The 27114-nt window shown below is 37.6% G+C and overlaps 1 protein-coding gene across 4 annotated transcripts in view; it reads right to left on the reverse strand.

The window, feature by feature from the left end:
- The window catches only part of UBE2W (ubiquitin conjugating enzyme E2 W), a 104783-nt gene extending 83776 nt beyond the window's left edge, over positions 1–21007 (reverse strand). Inside the window, exon 1 of one of the 4 annotated variants that reach the window (XM_007486955.3) lies at positions 20873–21007. In XM_007486955.3, the coding sequence (XP_007487017.1) occupies positions 20873–20887 (15 nt within the window). In that variant the 5' untranslated portion in view covers positions 20888–21007. Of the gene's footprint in view, positions 1–14918; positions 17239–20441; positions 20465–20872 lie in introns of those variants that run through there. The other 3 variants (XM_007486954.3, XM_056824111.1, XM_056824110.1) reach the window with 3 other exon arrangements.
- Between the last annotated feature and the right edge of the window lie 6107 nt (positions 21008–27114).

Here is a 27114-nt window from a genome sequence, read left to right on the forward strand (position 1 = left end):
CACATGAAAAAGTGTTCTAAATCTCTGATAATCAGGGAGATGCAAATCAAAACAACTCTGAGGTATCACCTCACACCTAGTAATGAATGCTGGAGGGGATGTGGCAAAGTGGGGACATTAATTCATTGCTAGTGGAGTTGTGAATTGATCCAACCATTCTGGAGGGCAATTTGGAACTATGCCCAAAGGACGATAAAAGACTGTCTGCCCTTTGATCTAGCCATAGCACTGCTGGGTTTGTACCCCAAAGAGATATAAAGGAAAAAGACTTGTATAAGAATATTCATAGCTGTGCAATTTGTGGTGGCAAAAAATTGGAAAATGTGGGGATGCCCTTCAATTGGGGAATGGCTGAACAAATTGTGGTATATGTTGGTGATGGAATACTATTGTGCTCAAAGGAATAATAAAGTGGAGGAATTCCATGGGGACTGGAACAACCTCCAGGAATTGATGCAGAGTGAGCGGAGCAGAACCAGGAAAACATTATACACAGAGACTGATACACCGTGGTACAATCGAATGTAATAGACTTCTCCATTAGTGGCAATGCAGTGATCCTGAACAATTTGGAGGGATCTAGGAGAAAAATCACTATCCACAAGCAGAGGACAAACTGTGGGAGTAAAAACACCAAAGAAAAACAACTGCTTGAATACATGGGTTATGGGGATATGGTTGGGAATGTAGAATCTGAATGAACATCCTAATCAACAACATGGAAGTAGGTTCTGATCAAGGACACAAGTAATACCCAATGAAACTGCATGTTGATTGCAGGAAGGGTGGGTGGAGGAGAGGGAGGGAAATAATGTGATTATTGTAACCAAGGAATAATGTTCTAAATTGACTAAATAAACTAATTCAAATGGGGGGGGAAAAGAAAGTGACTCTCTAGAGAGAATACAATCTGATGATTTGATACTGGCAAAGTGTAAGAGAAAAAGCTTCAGGATAGGAACTGGATCTTTGTTCTCACTTCTATAAAGTAGTACTAGTGAGGAACTTCTACAATGTGGGGTTAGCACCTCCTTCTGTGATCCTCACAACAGCTTTGTGAGATAAGTGCAATTATCCCCATTTACAATTGAGGAAACTAAGGCAGACAAGTTCAATTACTTTGGAAGAGTCACAGTTCTTCATACAGCTAGTATGAGGAAGGATTTGAACTTGGGTTTTTCCTGACTTGCTCTATCTTTGGTATCACCTAGCTTCCTACCAAGTGTTGAAAAAAGTGAATGTCAGAGAAGCTTGGGAAGTCTGGCATAGTAATTGATCTAACTCTTCAGGAAAACAAATAGTAACTATGCTCAAAGAATTAACTAACTTGTTCATAACTTCTGAATCAAAAGAAAAAGTAAAAAGATTTGTAAGGGAGTGGCTAGCTAGCACATTAGGTAGAGCACTAGACCTGGAATCAGAAGGACCTGAGTTCAAATGTGAACTCAGATTTCTAGTGGTGTGACTCTGGTCAAATCACAAAACCCCAACTCCCTTCCTGCTCTTTTGTCTTAGAACTGATATTAAGATAGAAGGCAATGGGTTAAAAAAGAACTGTATGCACATTATTTATAGCAATTCCTTTTAGTTGTAGCAAAGAACTGGAAAAAAGTGAGTACCCATAAAATGGGACATGGCTGAAGATATTGTGGCAAATGATTATAATGCAATAATACTAAGCTGTAGGAAACTATAAAATGAAGATTCAGAAAAACTTGTTTGGAAGACTTATATGAAATCCTGCAGTGAAATGGGCAGAATCTGGAGAATGAGTTCTACATGATAAATAAGAAAAACTTTCAAAGACTTAATAACTACCTTCAATGCAAAGGCCAATGATGATTCAAGAGGACTGATGGTGAATCATATTTATACATCTTGAGGTAGACTAAAAAAAAGTCACATAAATTTTTGACCAAGGCCAATGGGGGGCTGTGGTTTGTTTGACTGTAAAATAAAAGAGGGTTTTCTTTTCAGGGAAGAGGCGAGGGAGGGAGAAGGAGATAAGTGGCAAATAGAGTTAACAAGAAGAAAAAGAATCACCATTTTTAAAATGTACATTAGAAAATTGAAACTTTTGGCATCTTTGAAAGTTACATGTCAAAATTTATTATATATGCACAGGGGGAAACTCAGCTGTATGTTAGCAGACAAGCTTCATGTAACAGCTTCTTCTGTTCTACTTGTTCTACAAGAATACTCCTTTTATTGTCTATTTTAATTTCAGACAGAAAAAAAGAAATGGGCAGAACTAGAACAATTTATATGATGACAATAAATTAAAATGAAGTAATCTTGAAATATTTAACTCTAATTAGTGAATACAATGACCAATCAGGACTTTGGAAAGCTTAACAATGTAGCATGCTTCCCAACTTTGTTAAATTTAATACATACCTTTAAACACAAAGTTACACAAGTTTACAGGGTTTGTTTGTTTTTTTTTTTTAAAAGCACAACATATAAGAATTTACTGACCTGGATTCTGCCACTAACTCATCATCTAACAGTCCCTGCTGTCTATATCTTCCTCTATAAAAAGATTAATTATACCTTCTTGGGAGAATCAAATGAGTTAATGTAAAAAACTTTTATGAAAAATACTTTAGAAATCAGCAATATCAATTACCCATACAAAAGAATACTAAAGTCCTTAAATCATAGCCTGAATAGATAGGACAGATAGATAGTTCAGTGGATATAGCACTGGGGTTGGAATCAGGAAGACCCTCATACAAATACCACCTGGGGCACTTACTAGCTGTGTGACCCTGGGCAAGTCATTTAACCTTTGCCTTATTTAATTCACTGGAAGAAATGGAAAGAAAACTACTCCAGTATCTCTGCCAAGAAAACTCCATGGTCACAATGAATTGGATATGACAATGACTGAAAAACAACAAAAGAATATATTGTCCTTTTCTTCATACTGTATTACCTCACCTCCCAATTAGACTTGCCAATTCCAGTCTATCACATCACTAAAAAATAAATGTCTTAAGACAAAGAGCAGACTATATCATTGCCTTGTTCAAAAACTTATAATTGCTTCCTATTGTCTCTAAGTAAAAAATATAAATGGCTCAGCATGACTTATTTAAGGGCTTTCACTTCACTATCTAGCTCAAGCCTCTCTATGTGGGCTTAATTCCTGTTACTCTACTCTGCACACTGTCCCATCTCCCTGATTTTGCACAGGCTATCATTCCCATATGCCCAGACTGTACTTCCTCTTCATCTCTGCCTCTTATAGCTTCTTTCAAAGTTCAATTCTAGTGCAACCTTCAATGGAAGATCTTTCCTGTCCTTGCCAGTTCTTAGTGCTCTCTTCCTCCTCAAATTCCCTTTATCTTCTCATCTGTTTAAATGTTTTATCCTTTAATATAATATAAACTCTTTGGGGTAGGAACAATTTTTAATTTCGTTTTTGTGTTTCTAGCTTTTGCATATCAGTAGCCACTTTAAAAATGCTTGTTGAATTGAATTGATGAATGGCACAAACCTGAAAAGAATCTTTGAAAAAGTGTTTATGGGGTATAAGTTTGTTTCTGGTGTATGCACAGATTAGAAAACTATTCTAACGTGATATGTGTGGTAACCACGGCCTGGTATTTTCCCTTATGTACATAGTATTAGCTAAGAGAGCTTTCCCCACATATCAACTACAAACATAAAACATTCACAATTTAGATGTTTCCACAGTGATTAAAAAAAATAATACTTGGATCAGCTTTCTGGATAAAAGTTCTTAAGAATAAGCTTCCAGGGAGAGCTAGGTGACTAGCTGATAAGAGCACCAGGCCTGAAGTCCAGAAGGACCTGGATTCAAATATGACCTCAGACATTTCCTAGCTGTGTGGTCCTGGGCAAAATCCTGTTTGTCTAGGCCTTACTCTTCTATATTAGAGTAGTTTAAATCAATCTCTCTCTCTCTCTCTCTCCCTCCCCCTCCCCCCCTCTCCCTCTCCCTCTCCCAGTTATATATCAGGTGAAAATTTGAACTTAGCCCAAACTATCCTATCTTCTATAGGACAAGAGAAAATATTCTTACATTTCCCAAGCTAATAATCTTCCCTCCTTTAAACCTCACAGAACATCTTATTCTCTAACTCTCTAATGCATGTCCCCAATATCCTATATTATTGCTCTGTGGGCATATGAACAGTCAACTGGATAAACTTGAAAACAAAGACTTTCTTATTTATATTTTGCATCCCCACCCCAGCACAGTAGGACCTTAATAGTTATAGAATTTTGCTGTAAACATTATGTATGTTCACACATGTTAATGTAAAGAACAGTAAAAAAGAGAAAACTAGTTCCCTATAGGATTCAATTGCATAGGAACAAAGGAGAAAAAAATGCAATTCACAGGACCTCAGAACAGATTCCTTGCCATGTATAATCCACAATAATCCTGAAAAAAAAGAGTACAGCTATATATAATATACCATAGAAAACAATGCCTTTTGAGAGCTCCCATTGATAAGTTTTTCCTTCCCTCAAGTCTAAATTTGCATCTCTGTTAATGTCCACCTATGGCACCAAGTACAGTCTCCTACATTCAGTTCCTCTTTTCTTAAGAGGTCTCCTCAAACATTGAGGACAGGTATTAATTCCCCTAATCTTCTCCAGACAAAATACCATCAGTGCCATCAACCAACCTTTATAAACCACGATTCTCAAGAGCCACCCCAGTTATTGACCTTCCTCCAGATTCAGTGTCATTCCTAAAATGTGATGACCAAAATTGAACATAGTATTTCATTTATAGTCTGCCTCTGTCAAATCATGTTTGAACAATTATCTCCCTAATCCTGGACAGTATTCAGTCCTCTCTTAATATAGCCTAAAGTTGCATTACCTTTTTTGGTTGCCAGATCATACTATTGACTCATAGTGAGCTTACAAGCCATTTAAAAACTTCAGATCTTTATCAAACATTTACCCAATCACACCTCCCTATTTTACCCTTGTGAAACTGATTTTTTTAACCCAGGTATAGCCTCCTTGCAGCATCCCATCAAGGCCTTCCCTTTCCAAGATGAAATCAAACCATTAAGGAGATTATTCTGAGTCAGAGTCTACCAGTACAAAATTCACCTAACTATAATGTGGTCTAGCTCAGTAGTGTTAAACTAAAAAAGAACAAGGATCCTTGCGCATGCCATATTACTGACTCAGAAAACTCCTAGAAAAACTAAACCAGAAAAACATTATCTACATTGTTATTTGTTGTTTTTATTTTGTCAAACATTTCCCAATTACATTTTAATTCGGTTTGGGAGTTTTGCTATAAGGACCCCAAATTTGACACTTCTGCCCTTGTATATATGTAACTTCCACAAAAATAGCATGAAAGAACCTATGAAATACTTGGCTAAAAACTAACAAGATAAACTAGATCGATAGTACTACTCTTATTTACTAGTCTAGTGACTCCGTCAAAGAATTACTTCAAGTTCAGCATGACTTGTGCTTAATGAAGCTCTGCTCTTTATGATCATTACTTTTCTATCCTTTTAGTTATACTTTTAAAAACTGATTGGAATTGAAATCAAAGCCATACTTATAGTCTATAGATTCCATTCCCATCTCATTTCCAAAAAAAAGGAAAATACTTCTTGTCAGACTGTATTAGCAGAATGAATTTTCCAGTTGGCAATTTAGTGTCAGGGTCTGCATACAGTCTTGGTTACTACCATTGAAAATTAGCCACCAAATGCAATGAACCAGGAAAGAGACTTAAGGTGCCACAACAACAACCAAATAAAATAAACATAGCCATCTTCATACATATTTTTAGCTCTCTTCATTACAAAAACACGATAATGAGGCTAAGATCATAGGTGTGGTGTGATCCTCATGTGACCCAATTAGCTTCTATCTATTTCATATCCAGATTCTAACTCCAAAGCCCTAGTCAGCTAACTTGCAAATGCATGCTGAAGATCACAAGGGGGACAGGGTCCAAGCAACAAACACTCTGAAAAACACAACTCAGTCTACTGATGATGGATCAATAACTATCTTCATAGATGTAGAAACAGCAGCACATTATAAAGAATCAAATGATAAAGAAATAAATGCAAAATGGGTAAAGATTTATTAATTAAAATGATCTTTAGCAATTCTGCTATATCAAAAAATAAGCTGTGCCTACACAGCCACAACTTAATTCACATGAAAATTTAGGGAAAATTAGTATCAGATAAAGCACAAGAGTTGTGCTACTTTCAAAATCTGCTCTAGATAATTATAATTAAAACACTTTCAAGATAGAAAATAAATCAGTATAATTTCAATTAGCTTAAGGTACACAAGGTGAACATGTCAAAATGTGATCCCAAAGAGAAGCATTTAGTAAGCACCTGCCAGTCACTGGGCTAAGCTTTACATATTCTGTGGTACTCATAGGTGCTATTATCCCCATAGGTGCTATTATCCCCATTTAACAGATGAGAAAACTGAGGCTGTCTGAGGTTAAGTGACTTGCCCAGGATCACACAGCTAGTATCTGTGGTCAAATCTGAACTCAGATCCTCCTAATTCCAAGCCCAGAACCCTAACTGGAACAACTAATTTTAACTATAGAAAAAAAATTATCTTTTTGAGGTGGCAAAGAACTGAAATTGAAGAACCCATAACAGAGAAATGAATGAAAAAAAAAACTATGTAATGTAAATTGAATGTAACAGAATCAGAAATGAAGCTAGAGACAATTTCAGAGCAACCTTCATTAATGAAGTAAAATAAACAGAACAAGGAAAGTAATTTATACAATAACATTATAAAGAAAAACAACTCTGAAAGTTAGTTTAGGAGGGGGCAAATAGGTAGCTCGGCGGTTTGAGGGTCAGGCCTAGGGATGGAAAAAACAGGATTCAAATCTGGCCTCAGACACTTCCTAGCTGTGTGACTCTGGGCAAGTCACTAAACCCCTATTGCCTAGGCCTTACTGCTCCTTTGCCTTGGAATCAATGCACAGAATTGATTGAGGGAGGGAGGAAGGGAGACTTCAGAGCTCTGATCAACACAACTGGCCAATGACAATTTCAGAGGATCAATGATGAAGCTAAGGAAATATGGGTTCTTGTCACAATTCCACTTGATAAATTTAGTCAAGTGCCTTGTTTTCCTATCTTTTACTTGTGATATAATCATGGCCTTCCTTTTAGAGTTGCAATGAATATAAAGTATTAAGTGCTATGCAAAGCATACACCAGCACAGACTTCAGCATATTCAGGGCAACCCTCCCCATTAAATTTGACTTTCAGGATATCCCACCTCTTCAATGACTCTTTGGAATACACATTTTTTAACAGAGTAGTAAAGGAACTTTTCCATAACCCTGACTAGGATTGCATTTATTGGTTGTTAAATAACATGACTAACGCTGAAATATGAATACCTTAGTCTACTAATACTATCTAGACTCATCACTAGCTATCAATTTAAGTAGATATTATTTCTTTAAAAGTCCAAATTTTTTACATTTATTTCTTTCTGCAAAACAAGGGTTGTATTGCAGACTTAAAGCAGGGAGGAAAAGTCATTTATTTTTAAAGCACCTATATTAACAAGATAAAATGTGATGCAAACAAACATGCAATGATTCAAAACATACATTTCATGAGGTTTTCTTAGATTCGGTACCAAGCTACACAAAACACAGAGTTGTACAATTGAAATAAGTAGGTATAATATAGCAGCTTGGGGGGTGGGGGCACTGCTACCTCTTAATGATCATGTAATTTACAACTAGAAGACATTATAGAAATCATTTCCAACTCTGTTATTTTACAGATGAGAAAATTGAATTCCAGTGAAATAAAGTGATATGCCTAAAGTCAAGAAGTGCTAGGGTTTGAACCAGACTCCTAGCTCCAAATCTAATGTTCTTTCCACTACAAAATGCCATCTTTCAGAATTTTAAGAGAGATGAAAGTAATTTTCTCATTATTTGTTGATACAGATCAAATAGAAATGTTTCCTGAGGCCATTATCACAAAGTACTGTGGGGGATACAAAGTATAACACATGTTCCCTATCTTTAAGAAGCCTATAATTTAATAAATCAGATAAGACTAAGGAAATAGCTGAACAAAAAGATTATGTAGTTTGAGATATGAAAGCTGAGAGATTTTGTTGGTGGTGGTGTTTAGTCATTCAGTAATGTCTAACTCTTCCCAAACCCATGGGACCAATGATGTCCATGGGGATTTCTTGACAAAGATACTGGAATGGTTTGCCATTTCCTTTTCCAGTAGATTAAGGGAAACAGAGTTTAAATGCTTGCTCAAGGTCATACAGCTATTTAGTGTCTGAGGCCACATTTGAATTCAGGTCTTCCTTGCTCTACCTAGCCCTCAATCCCCTGAGCCACATAGCTACCTCCAAAAAGCTTACAGCACCCAATATTCCCAGGCAGTCTCCCATCCAAGTGCTAACAGGGCCTGATCCTTGCTCAGCTTCCAACAATGAGAGTTAAGGATAAACTAGATGCATTCCCAATAAAATCAGGAGTGAAACAAGGATGCCCATTATCACCTCTATTATTTAACATTGTACTAGAAACACTAGCAGTAGCAATTAAAGAAAAAGAAATTGAAGGCATTAAAATGGGCAATGAGGAGACAGAGCTATCACTCTTTGCAGATGGTAATGATGGTCTACTTAAAGAATCCTAGAGACTCAACCAAAAAGCTAGTTGAAATAATCAACAACTTTAGCAAAGTTGCAGGATACAAAATAAACCCACATAAGTCATCAGCATTTCTATATATCTCTAACACATGTCAGCAGCAGGAATTAGAAAGAAATTCCATTCCATTCAAAATCAACCTAGACAATATAAAATACTTAGGAATCTATCTGCCGAGGCAAACACAGGAATTATATGAACACAACTACAAAACACTATTAAACACAATTAAAACTAGATCTAAACAATTGGAAAAACATTAACTGCTCATGGGTAGGATGAGCTAACATGATAAAAATGACCATCCTACCCAAACTTATTTACTTATTTAGTGCCATACCCATCGAACTACCAAAAAACTTTTTTACTGAATTAGAAAAAAAACACAACAAAGTTCATTTGGAAGAACAAAAGATAAAGGATACCCAGGGAAATCATGAAAAAAAAATGCGAAGGAAGGTGGCCTTGCAGTACCAGATCTCAAACTATACTATAAAGCAGTGGTCATCAAAACAATATGGTACTGGCTAAGACAGAAAGGAGGATCAGTGGAATAGACTTGGGGTAAGTGACCTCAGCAAGACAGTCTATGATAAACCCAAAGATCCCAGCTTTTGGGACCAAAATCCACTATTTAATAAAAACTGCTGGGAAAATTGGAAGATAGTGTGGAAGAGATTAGGTTTGGATCAACACCTCACACCCTACACCAAGATAAACTCAGAATGGGTGAATGACTTGAATATAAAGAAAGAAACTATAAGTAAATTAGGTGAACACATAATAGTATACATGTCAGACCTTTGGGAAAGGAAAGATTTTAAAACCAAGCACAATCACAAAATGTAAAATCAATAATTTTGATTACATCTAATTAAAAAGTTTTTGTACAAATAAAACCAATGTAACCAAAATTAAAAGGGAAGTAACAAACTGAGAAACAATCTTCATAATAAAACCCTCTGACAAAGGTCTAATTACTCAAATTTACAAAGAGCTAAATCAATTTTGTACAAAAAAAATCAAGCCATTCTCCAATTGATAAATGGGCAAGGGACATGAATAGGCAGTTTTCAGTTAAAGAAATCAAAATTATTAATAAGCACATGAAAAAGTGCTCTAAATCTCTGATAATCAGAGATGCAAATCAAAACAACTCTGAGCTATCACCTCACACCTAGCAGATTGGCTAACATGACAGCAAAGGAAAGTAATGAATGCTGGAGGGGATGTGGCAAAGTGGGGACACTAATTCATTGCTGGTGGAGTTGTGAATTAATCCAACCATTTTGAAGTGCAATTTGGAACTATGCCCAAATGGCGATAAAAGACTGTCTGCCCTTTGATCCAGCCATAGCACTGCTGTAAAGAGAAAATAAGGAAAAAGACTTGTATAAGAATATTCATAGCTGCACTCTTTGTGGTGAAAAATTGGAAAATGAGGGGATCCCCTTCAATTGGGGAATGGCTGAACAAATTGTGGTATATGTTGATGATGGAATACTATTGTGCTAAAAGGAATAATGAACTGGAGGAATTCCATGTGAGCTGGAATAACCTCCAGGAATTGACGCAGAGCAAGAGGAGCAGAACCAGGAGAACACTGTACACAGAGATTGATACACTGTGGTACAATCGAATGTAATGGACTTCTTCATTAGTGGCAATGCAGTGATCCTGAACAACCTGGAGGGATCTATGAGAAAGAACACTATCTGCATTCAGAGGAAAAACTGTGGGAGTAGAAACACAGAAGAAAAACAACTGCTGGATTACATGAGTCGAGGAGGATATGATATGGGATATAGATCCTAAATGATCATCCTAGTGCAAACATCAACAACATGGAAACAGGTTCTGATCAAGGACACATGTAATACCCAGTGGAACTGTGCATGGGCTACAGGAAGGGCGGGGGTGAGGGGGGGAAAAGGGAGGAATAGAATATGATTCATGTAACCAAGGAAATTGCCGAAATCAAATAAATAAATGGATAAATAAATAAATTAATGAATGAATAAATAAATAAATAAATAAGTGAACAATGAGAGTTGACTGATTACAATTCTAGAACTGGAAGGGAGAAGGAGGGGGATTTTGCAAGCTCAGGTAAGTACAGAAGCTAGTGAGAAGTTTAAGGAATGAAATATGATATCTTAACTATAATGGGTGACTGTGGCAACTATCTATCAGGATAGTAAGGCCTAAAGCAGATATTCTAGGAAGGAACAGGGTTGGGTTCTCCTGATTTGATTTGGTTTCTGAATCAGGTATGAGTGGTTCATAAGAAGTCCTTAATCTAGGGTATGAAGTTGAACCCCTCATCCTGATTCTGATCTCATAGTTAGCAAATTCCCAACCCTAATTAGGGCATTCAAACAAGCTTCCTAGGTTCCTTTTTAGGACCCAACTCCAAGCTACTATATTACCAAAGAAGGAGAGAGCTGGGAATGTAATACTGAGGATATGAATGTGAAAGTTTTAGAGGAAGGATGGTATAAGTTCCTTAATGATTCTTATTCAGCAGCAATTTGAAGATCATTGGTAAGGCCAGGCCTGAACTGAGTCTTATTTTCCTATTATTTGTAGGAAAAGCATAACTTAGCTAATCATTTTAGTCATAACTATGTAGGCTTCTGAATCCAAGTTCCATGGCTTCAGGAAGACTAGATATGAACCTCCAGGGTAGAGGGCACTGGAGATGAGTAGGTCAGCAGTCCAGGCAGATGGTGAGATGGCCAAGCTGAATAGTATGTGAAGCTGAATCATGTGGCATGCTACCAAGGGCTAGCAAGTAGATATGGGTAAGTAAGTAGGCTAATAGCACATACTCAGTCACCAATCAATTAGATGGACTCTAGGATGAGAAGTCCAAATATGAATGGATTAATGTCCCCCATGGCCTTAGGCAAGAGAGACTGAGGAAGACCAGGGTATGGAGAGTTGGATAGAACTTGTTATTTTCTCACCAAAAAAACCTTCCCTTTTTTCTGAACTTCCTAATTATGACCCAAGAAGGCTGTTAGATGGTACAGTAGAGAGAGTGTTGGGTCTGAAGTCAAAAAGGCTGAATTCAAATCAGACCTGAAACATTTCACAGCTGTGTGACTCCAGGCAAGTCACTTAACCACTATTTGCCTCAGTTTCTCCATATGCAAAATGGAGAAAATAATAGCACTTATCTCCCAGGACTGTGGGGATAAAATGAGATATTTATGAAGTACTTATCAGAGCTGCATGGCACAGAGTAGGCACTATATAAATGATAGCTATAATAATAATAGTAATAGCTAAAATTTATATAGCACTTATGTACTAGGCACTGTGCTAAATGGTTGACAAATGTGCCCCAGTTTCTTCAACTATAAAAGAGGGATAACAGCACCTACCTCAAAAAGTTATGAAGATCAAATGAAATATTTGCAAAGGGATTATCAAGGTGCTTGGCATATAATAGGTGCTTATAAATATGCTCATTTCTGCAGCCTCTTCCTAATACTGAAGATACTACAGTCCATCCTAGGTACCCAGGTGTCAGCTTCAACTCCTCACTCAAACTCAACTCAAATAACCAATATTTTGCCAAGTCTCATCACTCTACCTTCAAAATAGAAACTTTCCTATTATATGTACCCTTGCCTCCTCTGATCCAGCCACTACTGCTAAGGTCCTCATAATGTGGACTATTGCAAAAGACTGCCACCAGCTTGCCTCCCCACACCCAGTCCAATCTTCCACTCAACTGCCAAAGTGACTTTCCAATAAATGCAGATCTTGATCATATCATTTCTCTTCTCAAACAGCAGTGGCTTCCTATAAATCCAAAGATCAAATGTAAAATTCTCTGGCTTTACATCTTGGTCCTTTTCTGCCTTTTCAGTCTTCTTAACACATTATACTCCATAACATGGGCTTCCTTGCATTCCTCAAATACATACTCTCATGCTGTTTCTCAAACATAAATACTCCACTTTTCACTTTACCTTTTCACTGATTGTCTCCCATGCCCGAAATGTTCTCCTCATTTGCCTACACATCCCTGGCTTCTTTAAGATTCAGCTAAAACACCGCCTTTTGCAAGAAGTTTTTACTGTTCTCCTCACTTGCTACCATTGCCTTCTCTGAAAAAATTGCATCCATAGTTTCTTCCATATTGTCCATTAGAATAAGTTCTTTAAGGGAAATGATTGCTTTTGCCTTTCTTTATATTCCTAGCACATGGCCCTTATTCCTAATTTTTAAATGCCATGGAGTTTTATCACTTGTTTCAGATTATCCATATGCTTCAACTTCACTTTCCATTCAGTGATTGCAACCATCTCACCCTCTACCTGCTGGTGTTGATCTGCTTCTGCTCATCTGGACCAACACTGTCATGTCAACAAGCAGTTATTTTTATATGTGCACAGGCAAAACATACACATACTTTTCTCCCTCCTATGCCCAGCTTCAACTTCCCCCAGTTGTAACACACAGTTGTCAGGGGTCTGCAATTGATTTGAGCGGTTTATAGAAAGATAATTAACAAAATGAATAATCAATACAATCAAATTCTCAGTCTTTTTCAGCTAGCAAATGATAGCACATGTATATAATTGCTAGGAGGCTAAGATATAAAATCATAGGATATCCAAAGCTGTAAGATACTTTAAGAGATTATCTAATTCAATTTCCTCCTTTTTATAGGTAAGGAAATACACAGAAAGGTTAAGTGACTTACCAAAAGTCACCAAGCTAATCAGTGACATATCTGAAACTAGAATTCATCTCTCCTGGTTTTGAAAAATTAGAAGCAATGAGTATAACATTTTTGTCCAGTTAGATTTATTCACTATCAGCATTTCAAGGAAGTGTAACTATACAACCCCTCTACCTATGCATATTGCAACCCCCATGAACTTTTTTGAGAGCTGACTGGGCAACCAACCTAGTCAAAAGCCTCTTCAAAATTAGGTAGCTGATCTTTAAGCCAAATGGCAAACACTAAAACCATACTAAAAACCATTATAACTAAGCCTGTTGGCTTTACTTTGAAGAATCCAGGATCAACATGAGGTCACTATACACAGATGATTTCAGTGGCTCCCTTACTGAATTTTTTAACTAGGTAAATATATGTGGACATGCAAAGTAATGATAAGAGAAAGAAAAATGTTAGAAAGGCTTAAAATAATTAAGGAAAAAAGAAAAATAGGCAAAGTAATTAAGGATATTAATATAGGAAATATAGTTCTATAGGCTTACTGGAAAAAATTCTCTACCTGAAATTTATATTTAGAGATATTTAAATATTCATAATTATAGAAATTAGAAGTTATAAGGATCATTTTTAGCCTAGACAAGTTCTGAGAAGTTCATATTTATATAGAATTTTCATTTTGAGGCTGATTCCTCTAATCAGAAACTAACCACCACTCTTGGTAGCCTAGGACCTAGTTCCTTCTCAAAAAGAGTAGTCAATCAGTCATTGGGGGAGGAGGAAGGGGAGCAGAGGAATTTTTGCTCTAAATTGATCTGATAAATGTCAGATTTCCAAAGGTATACAGGGAATTGATATAAATACACAAGCCTCAAAGTTATTTCCACAGGGTAACTGACCAAAGGATATGCATAGACAGTTTAAAAAAAAAATCTAAGTTATCAATAACATATGAAAATAACAGCTAACAAATGGCTAATAAAAATGCAAATTAAAATATCCCTAGGGATCCATCTCTGGACCATCACAAAGAGTTTTAAAAAAGACCATTTTGGGGGGAGCAGGGAATAATGATAATGGTTCTCAGTTCAAAACAGAAATCAGAAGCAGATCTGATTTCATTAATAGAAATTACACTAAAAATGCATTCCCTGATGCCTTGCCAGTAGAACCTAAGAACCAGTGTGTCTTTGCATCTGTTCTACAATAGATGAGATCCTCAGGAATATGAATAGGGTCACTTTTTTCTCTGTAGCCTCAGTACTTGGAAAATAGTAAAAATTTAATAAATGTTTTTTTTTTCTCAACGTATCCATGTATTAGCTATGCCTATAAATGTAGGATCATCACCTCTCTTTCAAGAAGCAATAAATATGTTGTAACTGGCAATGACTGACCAGAGTTCTTTAGTCTTTCAAAGAGAGTTCTCCACAAGGTAGCAGGTAGCACAATGTTCAATAACTTCAAATTTGGCCTCAGACACTAGCTGTTTAACCCTGGGCAAGTCACTTTACCTTATTTGCCTCCGTTCCTCCTCTGTAAAAATGAGCTGGAGAAAGAAATGGCAAACCATTCCAGCATCTTTGCCAAGAAAACCCCAAATGAGTTGGACCTGACTGAAAATAAATGAACAAAAGCATTATGCTGCCTGCTGTTCTCTGGTCAAGTCAATGCCATATCTCCTCACCTGCTGAGCTCTCCACTACTGCCCTGGGGCCCTGCTTGCTCCACATACCTAAGAGGCCTCTATAACTGGCTTGCTTCAAGCAATGTCAATACCCAAGTTCTTCCATTCTCTCTCCCCAATCCCCATATCTGGCTCTTGCAATAACTAAATCAACACTATTATTCCTAAAAAGAACACTCCCTAGAGGTTCCACTCACCAACCAGTGACTTCCTAAATCATATTACTCTTCCTTTATATATACATTTTCCCTTGGAAGAATATAAGCTTCTTGAGGGCAAGGACTTTCTTTTGTTTAACCAGAAAATACTAACATCTAGTACATAATAAGCACTTAATATATGTTGCTTTTTAATTCATTCATTTGATTGACCAATAGATAATGATATTGATTCAAGAAAGGGATGTCAATGAAATAAACTGTTTAGAACGAAAAAGATAAAAAGTTCAGAAGGAAATATAGACAAGAAAGGTAGTTTTGCTACTATAATGTTAAATTTAATATAAAGGGATAAAGACCTGGATTCAAATTCTGACATTAGCTGTGTGACACTAGGCAAGTTGATCTCAATTTCTTTTAACTGCAAAATTAAGGGATTGAGTTTTCTGATCTATAAGGTCCCTTTCCAGTTGTAAATTATTGATCCTGAAAACTCCCAGATTAGGAAACTCCTTCCCAAAATGCACCTTCTCTGAAATTTATAGTCCCAGAGAGTTAACTGAAAGATTAAAAAACTTGCCTAGGCTTACAGGGCCAGTATGTATCAGAAGCAGGATATAACTGAAAGATTTGTGTTAATGTTTAAGTTCATGATACTTTTTTTTTAAAACAAAAAGAATGTTGGAGGCATTGCTCCAAAAGGAATCAAAAATAAGGAAAAGTCTGAAAACTACTGCTTTAATTTAGTAGAAATCACAAAGTGGACTGTGATGAAAAGATCTCAGGGCCAATTTGGGGTTTTGGAAAAGTCAGGCTTTCATTTCTATATCCATAAAATAAAATTAGAGTGAATCTATGCCAGGATCAGATAAAGGGTAAAATGATATCCATCACTCTACAGGAGAACATGGCCTTGTAGATAGCAGAATCATTCATTTCTAGGTAGCTAAATAACACAATGTGGTAACCATCAAAGCAGTTGCATTAGCAACAGCAGCAGAATGAGGCCAGCTAAAGAGAAAGATTCATCCACATAGAGATCATTAGAAACATGCTACTTAATTAATGCTATCTGTATCACATCAGTTTATCAGCCCTTAAAAAGAAATTAATTTTCCATAAGGCATAAATATTAGCCACTTAACCAATTGTATTAGCAGTGATGAGTTATTGTATTTTTGTTTTAATCATTCTTTGATAATATATTCTTTAGATTTTACTTTTCTGTGAAAGAATAAACTAGCTGTTTCATAGCTTAAAAAATTTTTTTAAAAAGTTAGGCTGCATAATCTCTAAGGTCCCTTTTGGCTCTTCAATTCTTTTAAATCTATGAATACTGATGCAATATACATCTTGAGATTGCAAAACTTAACATGTTTAAGATTCTGATTTAACCTTTAGGAAATAATACTATGCTGCTTACCTTTTGATTTTTTTTGCACTGATCCTAGAAACTAAATTTTTTAGTCTATTTGTGTTTATACTCCAAGAGACTTTTAATATGCATTTTAAGACAATTTATAAAGCTGTAGAAACCTTTAACATCTTAATATTCAGTAGGTCCCAGATAACAATGTTCTTCAGATCAAGAAAACTCACATCTCTTAAATGGTTAAGACCACCACCAAATCACAATCTAGCAAACAAAATATGCTTTCAGATATATTTTACTTTTGCAAGTAGACATTTTGGTCAGCTAAAATAATGATGTATAAACTAAGAAATCTTTCCCCAAAAAATCTAGTCACCCTGGGAAAGTAAACTTTAAAAGATCACCCTAGTACAAATATTAATAAGGAAATGGGTCTTGATCAACGGTATATGTTAAACCCAGTGGAATTGCGTGTCAGATATGGGAGGGGGAGAGGGAGAGTGCGGAAGGATCATGAGTCTTGTAACCATGGAAAATTATTCTAAATCATCTAATTAAATAAAATTAAAAACAAACAAAAAAACAAAAAAATCTAGTCACCAAGGAGAAAGAGAATAGACTTGCATAACATCCAAGAAATATTAAGAAATGACACAAATTCTATGAGCTATTTCCTAATAGATAAGTGGTCAAAAAAGAACAATTTTAAAAAGAATTGCAAATTATTTTAAAATTTTGAAAATATTCTCTAAAATGCTGATAGTAAGAAAAATACAAAATTACAACACCTGAAGTATTACCCAATATCTTGCAAATTGGCAAGATTTTTAAAAAACCAATTATTAAAAAAGGTGGAAGCATGCACATTAGTACTCTGTTGGTAGAGCTGTGAAATTGAAGGGAAAGGGAAAAGAGTAAGTATTTAAGTAACACCTACAATGTACCAGACACTATGCTAAGCACTTGCTAAACATCTCATTTGAACCTCACAATACTCCTGTGAGGTAGGTCTTGCTATTATCCTTATTTTACAGTTGAGGAAAGTGGGGCAAAGAGTAAGTGACTTGCCCAACATTACATAGCAAGTAAGTGTCTGAGGCTAAATTTGAACTTGTGTCTTCACAACTCCATAGTTCTTTCCACTGCACCACCTAGTTCTTTCCACTGTTAACCAGACCTTTTGGACCATCTGTTGCAGAGGGTATCAATTTAGAATTATGAAAGAAAGTAAACTGTCCATATTCTTTGACTCAATGATTTCAGCACTCAGCTTGTGTATTAAGGAAGTCAATAACAAATAAAATAAGGATCTGACATATAGCAAAATATTCATAGAAGTATTCATGGTAGTAAAAAATTGGAAACAATGTGGATTCCACTGCCTGGGGAATGGTTTTTAAAAAGCAACAACTATGCTATGTAAATATTATGCATAAGAAATGAAGTGGAGGCAGTTAGGTGGCATAGTGGATAGAGAATGAGGCCATAAAATGGAAGATCCTGGATTCAAATCTGGTCTCAGACACTTCCTAGCTCTATGATCCTGGGGAAATCACTTATTCCCAATTGCCCAGACCTTACTGCTCTTCTGCCTTAGAAATTATAATTAGTATCAATTCTAAGACAGAAAGTAAGGATTTTAAAAAGAGAGAGAAATGAAGCTCAAGGAATTCAGAAATGAAAAATTTATATGAATTTGAAGTATAAAATAAACAAGAATGAAAAGAGCAATATACACCATGACTACAACTAAAATGAAAAGGTTATTTTTAAAGGAAGTTTGGCTGAGTGCAGTAATAAATAAGCAACAAAAGACCCAAAGAACATATAATGAAATATAAATCCTCTCCTCATGCATATGCAGAGAAATATTACTAGGCCTGACCATCATATTCATTGTCAGAGATAGTCATTGTTTCTTAATTGTTTTTCTTTGTTACAAGGGAAGGATCAATCTGGAAGGATTTTTAAACTCAACCCCTCTCAACCCCCTTTTTAAGAAATGACTGATGTAAAAGACAAGAAGGAGGAATAAAATTAGCTACTTTTTCTACAAGATTCTACTATTGTTCAAGAGACTTGATTTTTCCTTATGATTCAAATAATGAAGAAATTGTTAAGATTTGCATATCAGAAAATATAAGTTAATATTTTAAAATTCCAAATGCAAGGAAACACTTTAAACTTGCAGATTCCAAAATAAAATATTCATTATCTTTCTAATTAAATTTTTAAAAAGCAGTTTTTTTTCCAGTCATCTAGTCAAAAGTAACAAAAATCTTTAGTATAAAGAGTAAGGCTTGGAACCTTGGCTAGCATTTATCATTCTATCTAACTATGCCTCACAAACTCTAAATTGACAAAAATTGAGCTCAGTCTCAACTAGATCTCTTTCACAATTGAATTTTCCTTCTTGTTTAAAAAAAAAAAAACAAACAAAGTTGTAAAGAATTCTTACCTTCCAGAACCCCAAATCTAATTTTACTGGTAATGTTTGTGCTGCAGATCGCCATTCCTATAACAGACTCTACACAATTAGAGTATCAAAGACAGCCACCACCACCCCCATAAAGGTTATCCCTTTTTAACATGAGATTTCCCCTTTACATTTCCCCTTCTGAGTCTTAAATTATAGGTGAACTTGTCATCTATTCTGCGTGGTCAAACTTATTTATGAGAATATGTTTACTACTTGGTATTTTTCCCACCTATTGAACTGACACTTTCCCCCTCAAATTACTTTAATTACATCTTTCCTTTACATCTCTTCAAAAATAATCTTCTGTGTGCTGCATGAGAGTAGAGAAGGAAAGGCAAGAGAAAAGGGCACAGAGAATAGTTAAGAGGAATGAGGTAAATGGGAACAAAGATATACACAAAAGAGGAAGGATGCAGAAAAGGGAAGAGAAGAAAAGGAAGATCATGTCACAGTTTACAAAGGGGGAAAAAAGTTGGGAGTTTAAATTTTTCAGAAGCCAAAAAAAACAAAAGAACTATTTTAAATGGCATGAAGCAAAATGAAGCAGTTTCGTTCACTAAAGCGTTAAGTCCTAAAACTTCGAAAATACTAAGTTGACATTCATACCCTGGGGTTAGTTTCTCTTCGAAGCAACTTAAATGTTAACAATTCTAGACATCTTTGAATTACTAAATGTGCACTCAATTTCAACGAACTAGAACACTGCCATCTTTCCAGGCAGTCTTTGGACCGTATGAGATCGAGGTTATAAGTAAGACGTAAAGGCGACGGACGACTCCTCACCGAAAACTCCAGTGGAGATGACATTAATCAACTTCAACTAAAATGTATTTCGCTATAAGGTTTTGGGAAACGAAAGCTGAGGAACGTTAATACTACGACGAAGATTAAAAGCAGGGTATCCTGTAAAGCTCTGGGGGCAAAGCAGACAACCGAGTGAAGTAGAGGAAGAGAACCAGTAAGCCAAAGTTTGAGGGAGACCAAGAGGGCAAGATTGGAATATTGCTGGATGCTCTTAGAGTAAGCTTTGGGTGAGACTTTAAAATAGTGGAAGGATGTGATAAGGAATGGGGCAGGGAAGAGCAAGAGGCTAAGGCAGCCGGTTCAAGGGAGTGATGGTAATTAGAACGAGCAATTTATCCAAGGGCTGTGGGTTAGAAGGGTATTAGGAAGGTGGGGTGCGGGGGAGAGTAGGGAGAGAGGAGGGAGGAGGGTGAGAAGGGAAGTCAACCAAAGGAAAAGCATCGGAGGCCCGCCTAGAACAGGCTACCCCAGGGACCGACCTCTGTGCCGGTCTCTAGGGGCTGTCGCTGTGTGTGTGTGTGTTTCTCTCTCACTCACCCACATCCTCACTCTCATTCTTGTCTGGACACTTAGGCGGTCGCGAAACCGACGGCGAAAGCAGCTGTTTTCTTTCGGGACAAGGGGAAGAGGACAAGGAGGGGGACATGGCCGGGGCAGACCGGTCGGCCCCCGTAGGGAGAAGGACGCAGCCGGGGAGCCCCAGCCCGGGGGGAAGAGGGGTCACAGCTCACCCTTCTCTCCGTCTCCCTCCCCCCTCCCAACTTCTAGGGCTCCGGGGTCGGCTGGGGCGGGCCGGCGGTACCTCGCCTTCCCCGTGGCCGCCGGGGGCGAGGAGAAGTGGAGTCGGCCCGGTGACTCCAGACCCTGCCAAAGTCGTGGCCCGCCGCTCCCGCGGTCGCCTCCGCCCTCTGCCGAACTCCCCAAGCCCCTCCTCGGACGGTCTCTCGGATGCCGCAAACTCCTCTCACCTGCATTGACGCCATGATGGAACCATCCCCCCTGCCCGGCGCAGCCAGAGACGCAGGAGGAGGAGCCGCCGTGCTCGCGTCACGCCGCGGGATCCCAGTATCCGGGGTTGGGGGCGGGGGGTCGGAGACAGCAGAGCTGAGGGGGGCTAGAGCAGAAGAAGGGAAGCCGAGCTCTGGATTGGCCGGCGGGCCCACGAGCCAGGAAAGGGGCGGGTCTCCGGGCCAGGCGCTAGGTTGGAGGCGGGGGTTGAAGCCTCGCAGGTGCGAACAGTTCCCTCTCCTTCCTCTTGGTCCTCCCCCCCCCGCCCTCCCCCCTCAGTGTCTGAATCGGCCCCGCCCAGAACCACAGGGAAAAGGATAAGGGAGGAGGCGGGGCGGGGCAGGGGGCGGGGCAGGGGAGGGAAAGGGCGGGGGAAGCGGGTGAGGGAGTTTCATTTATAGGGTTTCAGTAGCGCACGGGGTGGGGTGGTGGAGAGATGCTGCGAAATATCCTGCTTCCACTCTCGCAATTAGTTTCTTCTAGTCCCATAGGTCTCTAGTTCTGGCGTGCCTTTATCCCCTGACCTCATTCATTCTTTCTAACCTTAACAGCCCTGCTTCCCCCCAAAACCCCGCTTTACAGTTGGGCTAACTTGGAGTTCTCCAAATCCCTGCGGATCGAGTTTGACGAGTTCTGAGAAGCAAAACCAGTTTAACTGCGGTGAGCCCGATCCAAGACTGATATAACTGAGGATGCGATCGACGCAGTCCACTAAACACTAATGAAGCGCTTGCTGTATGCCAGGCCGGGGGCTGAGCCCTAGGGAAACAAAGAAAAACAAACAAACAAACAAACAAACAAACAAAACCCGATCAATCTCTACCTACCTTGGTTCTGTCTACTGGGATTCTGTACCAAGCTTTCCAAACTGAGACTTCCCTGCTAGATGAAGACCGAAGGAATTTCAGACTTATTCCAAGTCCGTTCGCGTGACTTCCCCCTTAAGTTTAGATTTCCCAAGTATTGGCATTACTGTTGGTTGTTTAAATAGATTACAAAATAGGCTCTGGAAAAAAAGGAGGAAAGATGTATGAATAACCTTTTAAAAAAATACTCTATACCATAGTTGGTATTACATACAGGATCCTATCTGGCTCCGAAATTTTTATGAAGGGGGAAGTGGGTGGGAGTGGAAGCCACAAGATCTAACTAAAACGTCAAAATTCCCCAAAAAGAAAAATGCTGTAATAAAGAATCCTTATTCTAAATGCCAACTTGACACATTAAAAGCTTTTGAATCTCATTTATGAAAGGAATGCATTTATATTAACCACTTAGTTAATGATGTTTAAAGGGAATGATATGAATGTTTAAGATTTTAAAGTATGCTACAAATAGAATGGTATTTTTTTAATTCTCAGATTTGCCTTTATTTTGCAAAAAAAAAAAACAACTTCCCACTAAAGTACAAAAATGACCTTGAAGAAGAAAAATTTGAAAACTACACTAATTATTCTTCAATAAAGTAGAAGATGAATGATTTTTCATATTTAAGTGCCATCTCTAAATTGTCAACAAGAATACTTGATTTTACTTGTTAACTTTCCTGATAGGATAGATTAGAGAAACTGGTTGGTTTTCTCTTTGTCAGAGAAAAATGAGTCACTTCTATCAACAATAGTTCAAACGGCAAAGTGTATAAACTGTGAAGAGGCAATTCTGTCCAATCAAAATTACTACACTGAGGAAATCCCCTAATGAATATAGAAAAGAAACTTATACAAAATAGTTCTGGCTTACAATTACAGCTGAACTATCAAATCTAGACAGATATAGCACTTTTTAAGGCATTATACTGATATTTGATGACTCTTGGTTCACATAAAAACATTGGCACATAAAATCAAAACCCCACTCATTATGGATATCATAAAGGAAAAGACAAGAACCAGGACAAAATCATAACATCAATATCAACATTTGGAAAGTTGTTGGTAATATGAATTTCAATGTATTTGTTAGTAGTGATGCTAAATGCAATGGAGAAGTCATTGGAGAGTTATGGGTTCAGAAAACTACAGTACCACAGACTTTTTTAGCTGGAAAGGTCCTTACAGATAATTTACTCCAGCTATCTGATTCTTTAGAGCAGCTAGGCAATGCAGTGGATAAAGTACCAGTCCTGGAGTCAGAAAGTCTGGCCTACCTAAATTCAAATCTAACCTAGCAGTGTTAACCTGGGCAAGCCACTTAACCTTGTTTGCCTAAATCCACTAAAAGAATGAAATGGCAAACCACTGCATTATCTCTTCCAAGAAAACTCTAAATGGTCTCATGAAGAGCTGGACACGACAACAATAAATCAAATTCTTTATAGATGAATATAGGTAACCAATAACAACATAGCAGGACCCAGCTACATGTTCTATCCATGATTTTTAATCTAAGGTACCAACAAGGCCAAATGATCCAGTTAGAAATTTAAAAGTACATTTAGAGTCTCTAGTCATGGTTATATAATATAGAGACCCAGAATATAATTGTAGGTAGTATCATAATAGAACATTATTTCTTGGGTTAATTAATGAATGAAAAAGATTTTATTCATCTGAGTAGTATTATACTATCTGACAAGCACTGTGCTGAGTGCTTGGACTATAAATAGAAAAGAGAGTCCTTGCTTTTAAAGGAACTCACATTTTAACAAGAGACAAGGTATACAAGGGTTCACTTGCAGGAAAGATGATACTTAATGTATCAAAGCAAATGGTTAGTCTTTTTTAGTGTCATTTCCATTGATAGATTATATCAGTTTTTGATTTTGATTCTTTTTATGGTGTCAAGGATTTTAGTGGTGAGAGCTTTCTTTTCTGGGTCTTCAGTAGCTTTGAGACAAGTAGCCCATACAAGTTCTAAATTAAGCAATGGAATCCTACTGGAGCAACTAATTGATCAAGTGTACTAAGGTCTCCTTTTGGTGATGTAAGGAACCCCTATACAAATGCTGAATACTGAATAAAATTTGCTGGACCTGAAATACTCTTCATTCAGGAAAGGGCTACTTTGCATATATTCTCATGAAGAATTTAAGGTACTTGAAGCTAATCAGTGCATTATGGACCCTAATTAAGTGTCTGTGTGGGGTTTTTACTATTGTTATATGGTAAGAGAATTTCTTTAATTTTTGTTTTTGCCATCTGCCTTATTGATCCAATCTCTCCAAATTCCCATAGCTGCATTTGGGACTATGTGCTCCTGTTCCAGAACAAAGGGAAACAGAGAGCTAAAGTGTCTTGTTCAAGAACAGACAGCAAATATTCAGTGGAACTTACTTTCTTTCAATATTCATTCAAGAAACCTGTCTTAATGCTGTGTTCAAAACAGACTTTGAGGTCAATGATATCTCACAATGCTTAGTGACAGCTCATAATTGCAAACATTATCCTCTCCTGCCAAGTTGTATCCCTATTCAAAAAACTCCAGTGGCTCTCTATTGTCTCTAAGTAAAATACAATCTCCTTTGTCATTTAAACCTCTCCATAATCTAGCTGGTGACCCTCACAATACCTCAAGTATAGGTCTCAGACTCATAGCCACCACCTTGACCTATCCTCATGACGTTTTCCCTTAAATGCCTCAAGTCTCTCTCTTTTCCCATGGTGGCAAACCTATGGCATGTGTGCCAGAGAAGACATGCAGAGCCCTCTATGTGGTCACAGGCACTGTGGCCCATCAGAGTTCATTACTAGAAAGGCAGAGGTACTCTGGCCAAGCTGCTCCCCTCTCCATCTCCTCCGTGCCTGAAAATACTTTTTCATACCACCCTAACTGGGGTAATGGGTGGGGGGAAGCATTCAGTCTCTGGCAGGGGTGGGGCATGGCACAGGGTCTCTAGAGGAGGGGAGGGTCATGGCATGTGGTCTCTAAAAGGTTTGCCATCACTGCCCTGCTCCAAACCATTCTCTGCTCAGCTGCCAAAGTGATTTTTTTAACCCATCTGCCATGTCACAGGCCCCACCCAATAAACTCTAATTGCTCCCTGTTACCTCTAGGATCAATTACAAAGTCTAACTGTTTGGCATTTAAAGAAAGCTCTTCATAACCTGACCCCTTCCCACCTTTACAATCTTCTTATACTTTACTCATATCCATGTTACTTTGATCCAGTGACACCAGCCTTATTGTTCCTGATGCATAACCCTTCATCTCCAGCTTCTGTTCCTTTGCCCTAGCTGTCCCCTCATGCTACTTTTCCTCATCTTCACCTTTTTAAATCATTGGCTTCTTTTAAGACTTAGCTTATGGGGGGCAGCTGGTTAGCTCAGTGGATTGAGAGCCAGGCCTAGAGACAGGAGGTCCTAGGTTCTAATCTGGCCTCAGACACTTCCCAGCTGTGTAACCCCTGAACAAGTCATGTAACCCTTATTGCCTAGCCCTTACCTAACTCTTCTGCCTTGGAATCAATATACGGTATTGATTCCAAGATGGAAGGTAAGAGTTTAAAAAAGGAAAAAAAAAAGACAGCTTATGGACAGCTAAGTGGCTCAGTGGATAGAGCGCCAGGCCTAGAGTCAAAAGGGCCAGGGTTCAAATCTAGCATCAGACACTTCCTAACTGTTGCCACAGATAAATCACTTAATAGCAATTGCCTAGCCTTTACTGCTCTTCAGCCTAGGAATCAATACTGAATATTGACTCTAAGACAGAAAGTAAGAGTTAAAAAAAAAAACAGTTCAAACACTACACAAGAAGACTTTCTGAGTCCTTTCTCCCCCTCTCAAATTTCCCATCCTGAGAATTACTTTCCATCTATTCTGTATATATCTTGTATGTGCCATGCCTGACATCATTAAGTGTTTAATAAATGCTTGTTAATCTATTTTTGAGAATTATTGCTGCTATTTTCTTATCATGTTCCTCATGCATTCATTTAACAAGCATTTATTAAGTTTCTATAAAGAAAGAAGTTTTAATCAACTTATAAAAGATGTAAGAAACTGCCACTGTTGTCAGTGAACATTGTGATGCCTAAAAGGAACAGAAAGGAGCAGGAAAAGAAGTTTGTTTTACTTTACTGTTATTCAGTCCTATCTGATCTTCATGATTCCACTTGGTTTTTGGTTTTTGTTTTAAACCCTTACCTTCCATCTTGGAATCAATACTGTGTATTAGTTCTAAGGCAGAAGAGTGATAAGGGCTAGGCAATGGGGGTTAAGTGACTTGCCCAGGGTCACACAGCTGGGAAGTGAATAAATTCATATTTGAATCCAGGACCTCCCATCTCTATCTCAATCCTCTGAGATACCCAGCTGACCCCTAGTTTGTTTTTGTTTTTTTTTTTGGCAAAGATACTGGAACAGTTTGCCATTTTCTTCTCCAGCTCATTTTATAGATGAGGAAGGATTAAATGGTTAAAGAAAAGAGGGTGAAGAGAATTGTCCAGAATCATGAAGCTAGTAAGTGTCTGAGGCCAGATTTGGTCAAGAAGATGAGACTTCCCAACTTCAGGTCCAGCACTCTATTCACTTCTCTAACTGGTTGAAGTATAATGCTTCATGAATATAAACAGTTTGAACATTTAAAGGGACAAAGAATTTTTTATTTGTTAAAAACTAAAAAACATATGAATGAAAGGAAACTAATCCAAGGATACAAAATGAATTGGAGGATTGAGTTAAGCAATAAAAACTGTAGAGCATTATGGTTCCTCAACTAACATATAATTTTTCTAAAAAGTATAAAACTGAAAAAAGATGAATCATATGACATATGACAACTGAGATGATTTTTAAAAGGACTATCAATTTCGTTGTGGGAAATTTGGTGAGCTCTCTTTAAGTAAAAGTTGGGTCACAGAATATGTCACTGAAGGATGTAGTGGGTATAAGCCATAGAAGTCTGAGGCAAGTTAAAATCGAAGAAACATTTAAAGATCATTCAAACAGCTCTCTCTGAGCTGTTTAAAGCAGCAGTCAGAATAGTTAGCTGAAGAAGGTTTAGTTAGGTGATTTCTGATTCATTAGAGATCAACTTAATTGGAACAAAGCTTTAATTCCAGATATTCCCTTTCAGGGTCACTCAAAGTTGCAGAGATGAAGTCTCTCATAAGAGCATGTTCCTTTATTTACTACCGTCAAAAAGTGAATATGATGAATACATAGGAGTATAGAAAAAAAGACATAAACTGATAGAGAATAAAGTAAGCAGATTTAAAAAATCTAGACGCAATGACTATGGCAATGGAAAATGGAAAAAACATTCA

The sequence above is a fragment of the Monodelphis domestica genome, chromosome 3, assembly GCF_027887165.1.
Source record: "Monodelphis domestica isolate mMonDom1 chromosome 3, mMonDom1.pri, whole genome shotgun sequence".
NCBI classification, from domain to species: Eukaryota; Metazoa; Chordata; class Mammalia; order Didelphimorphia; family Didelphidae; genus Monodelphis; species Monodelphis domestica.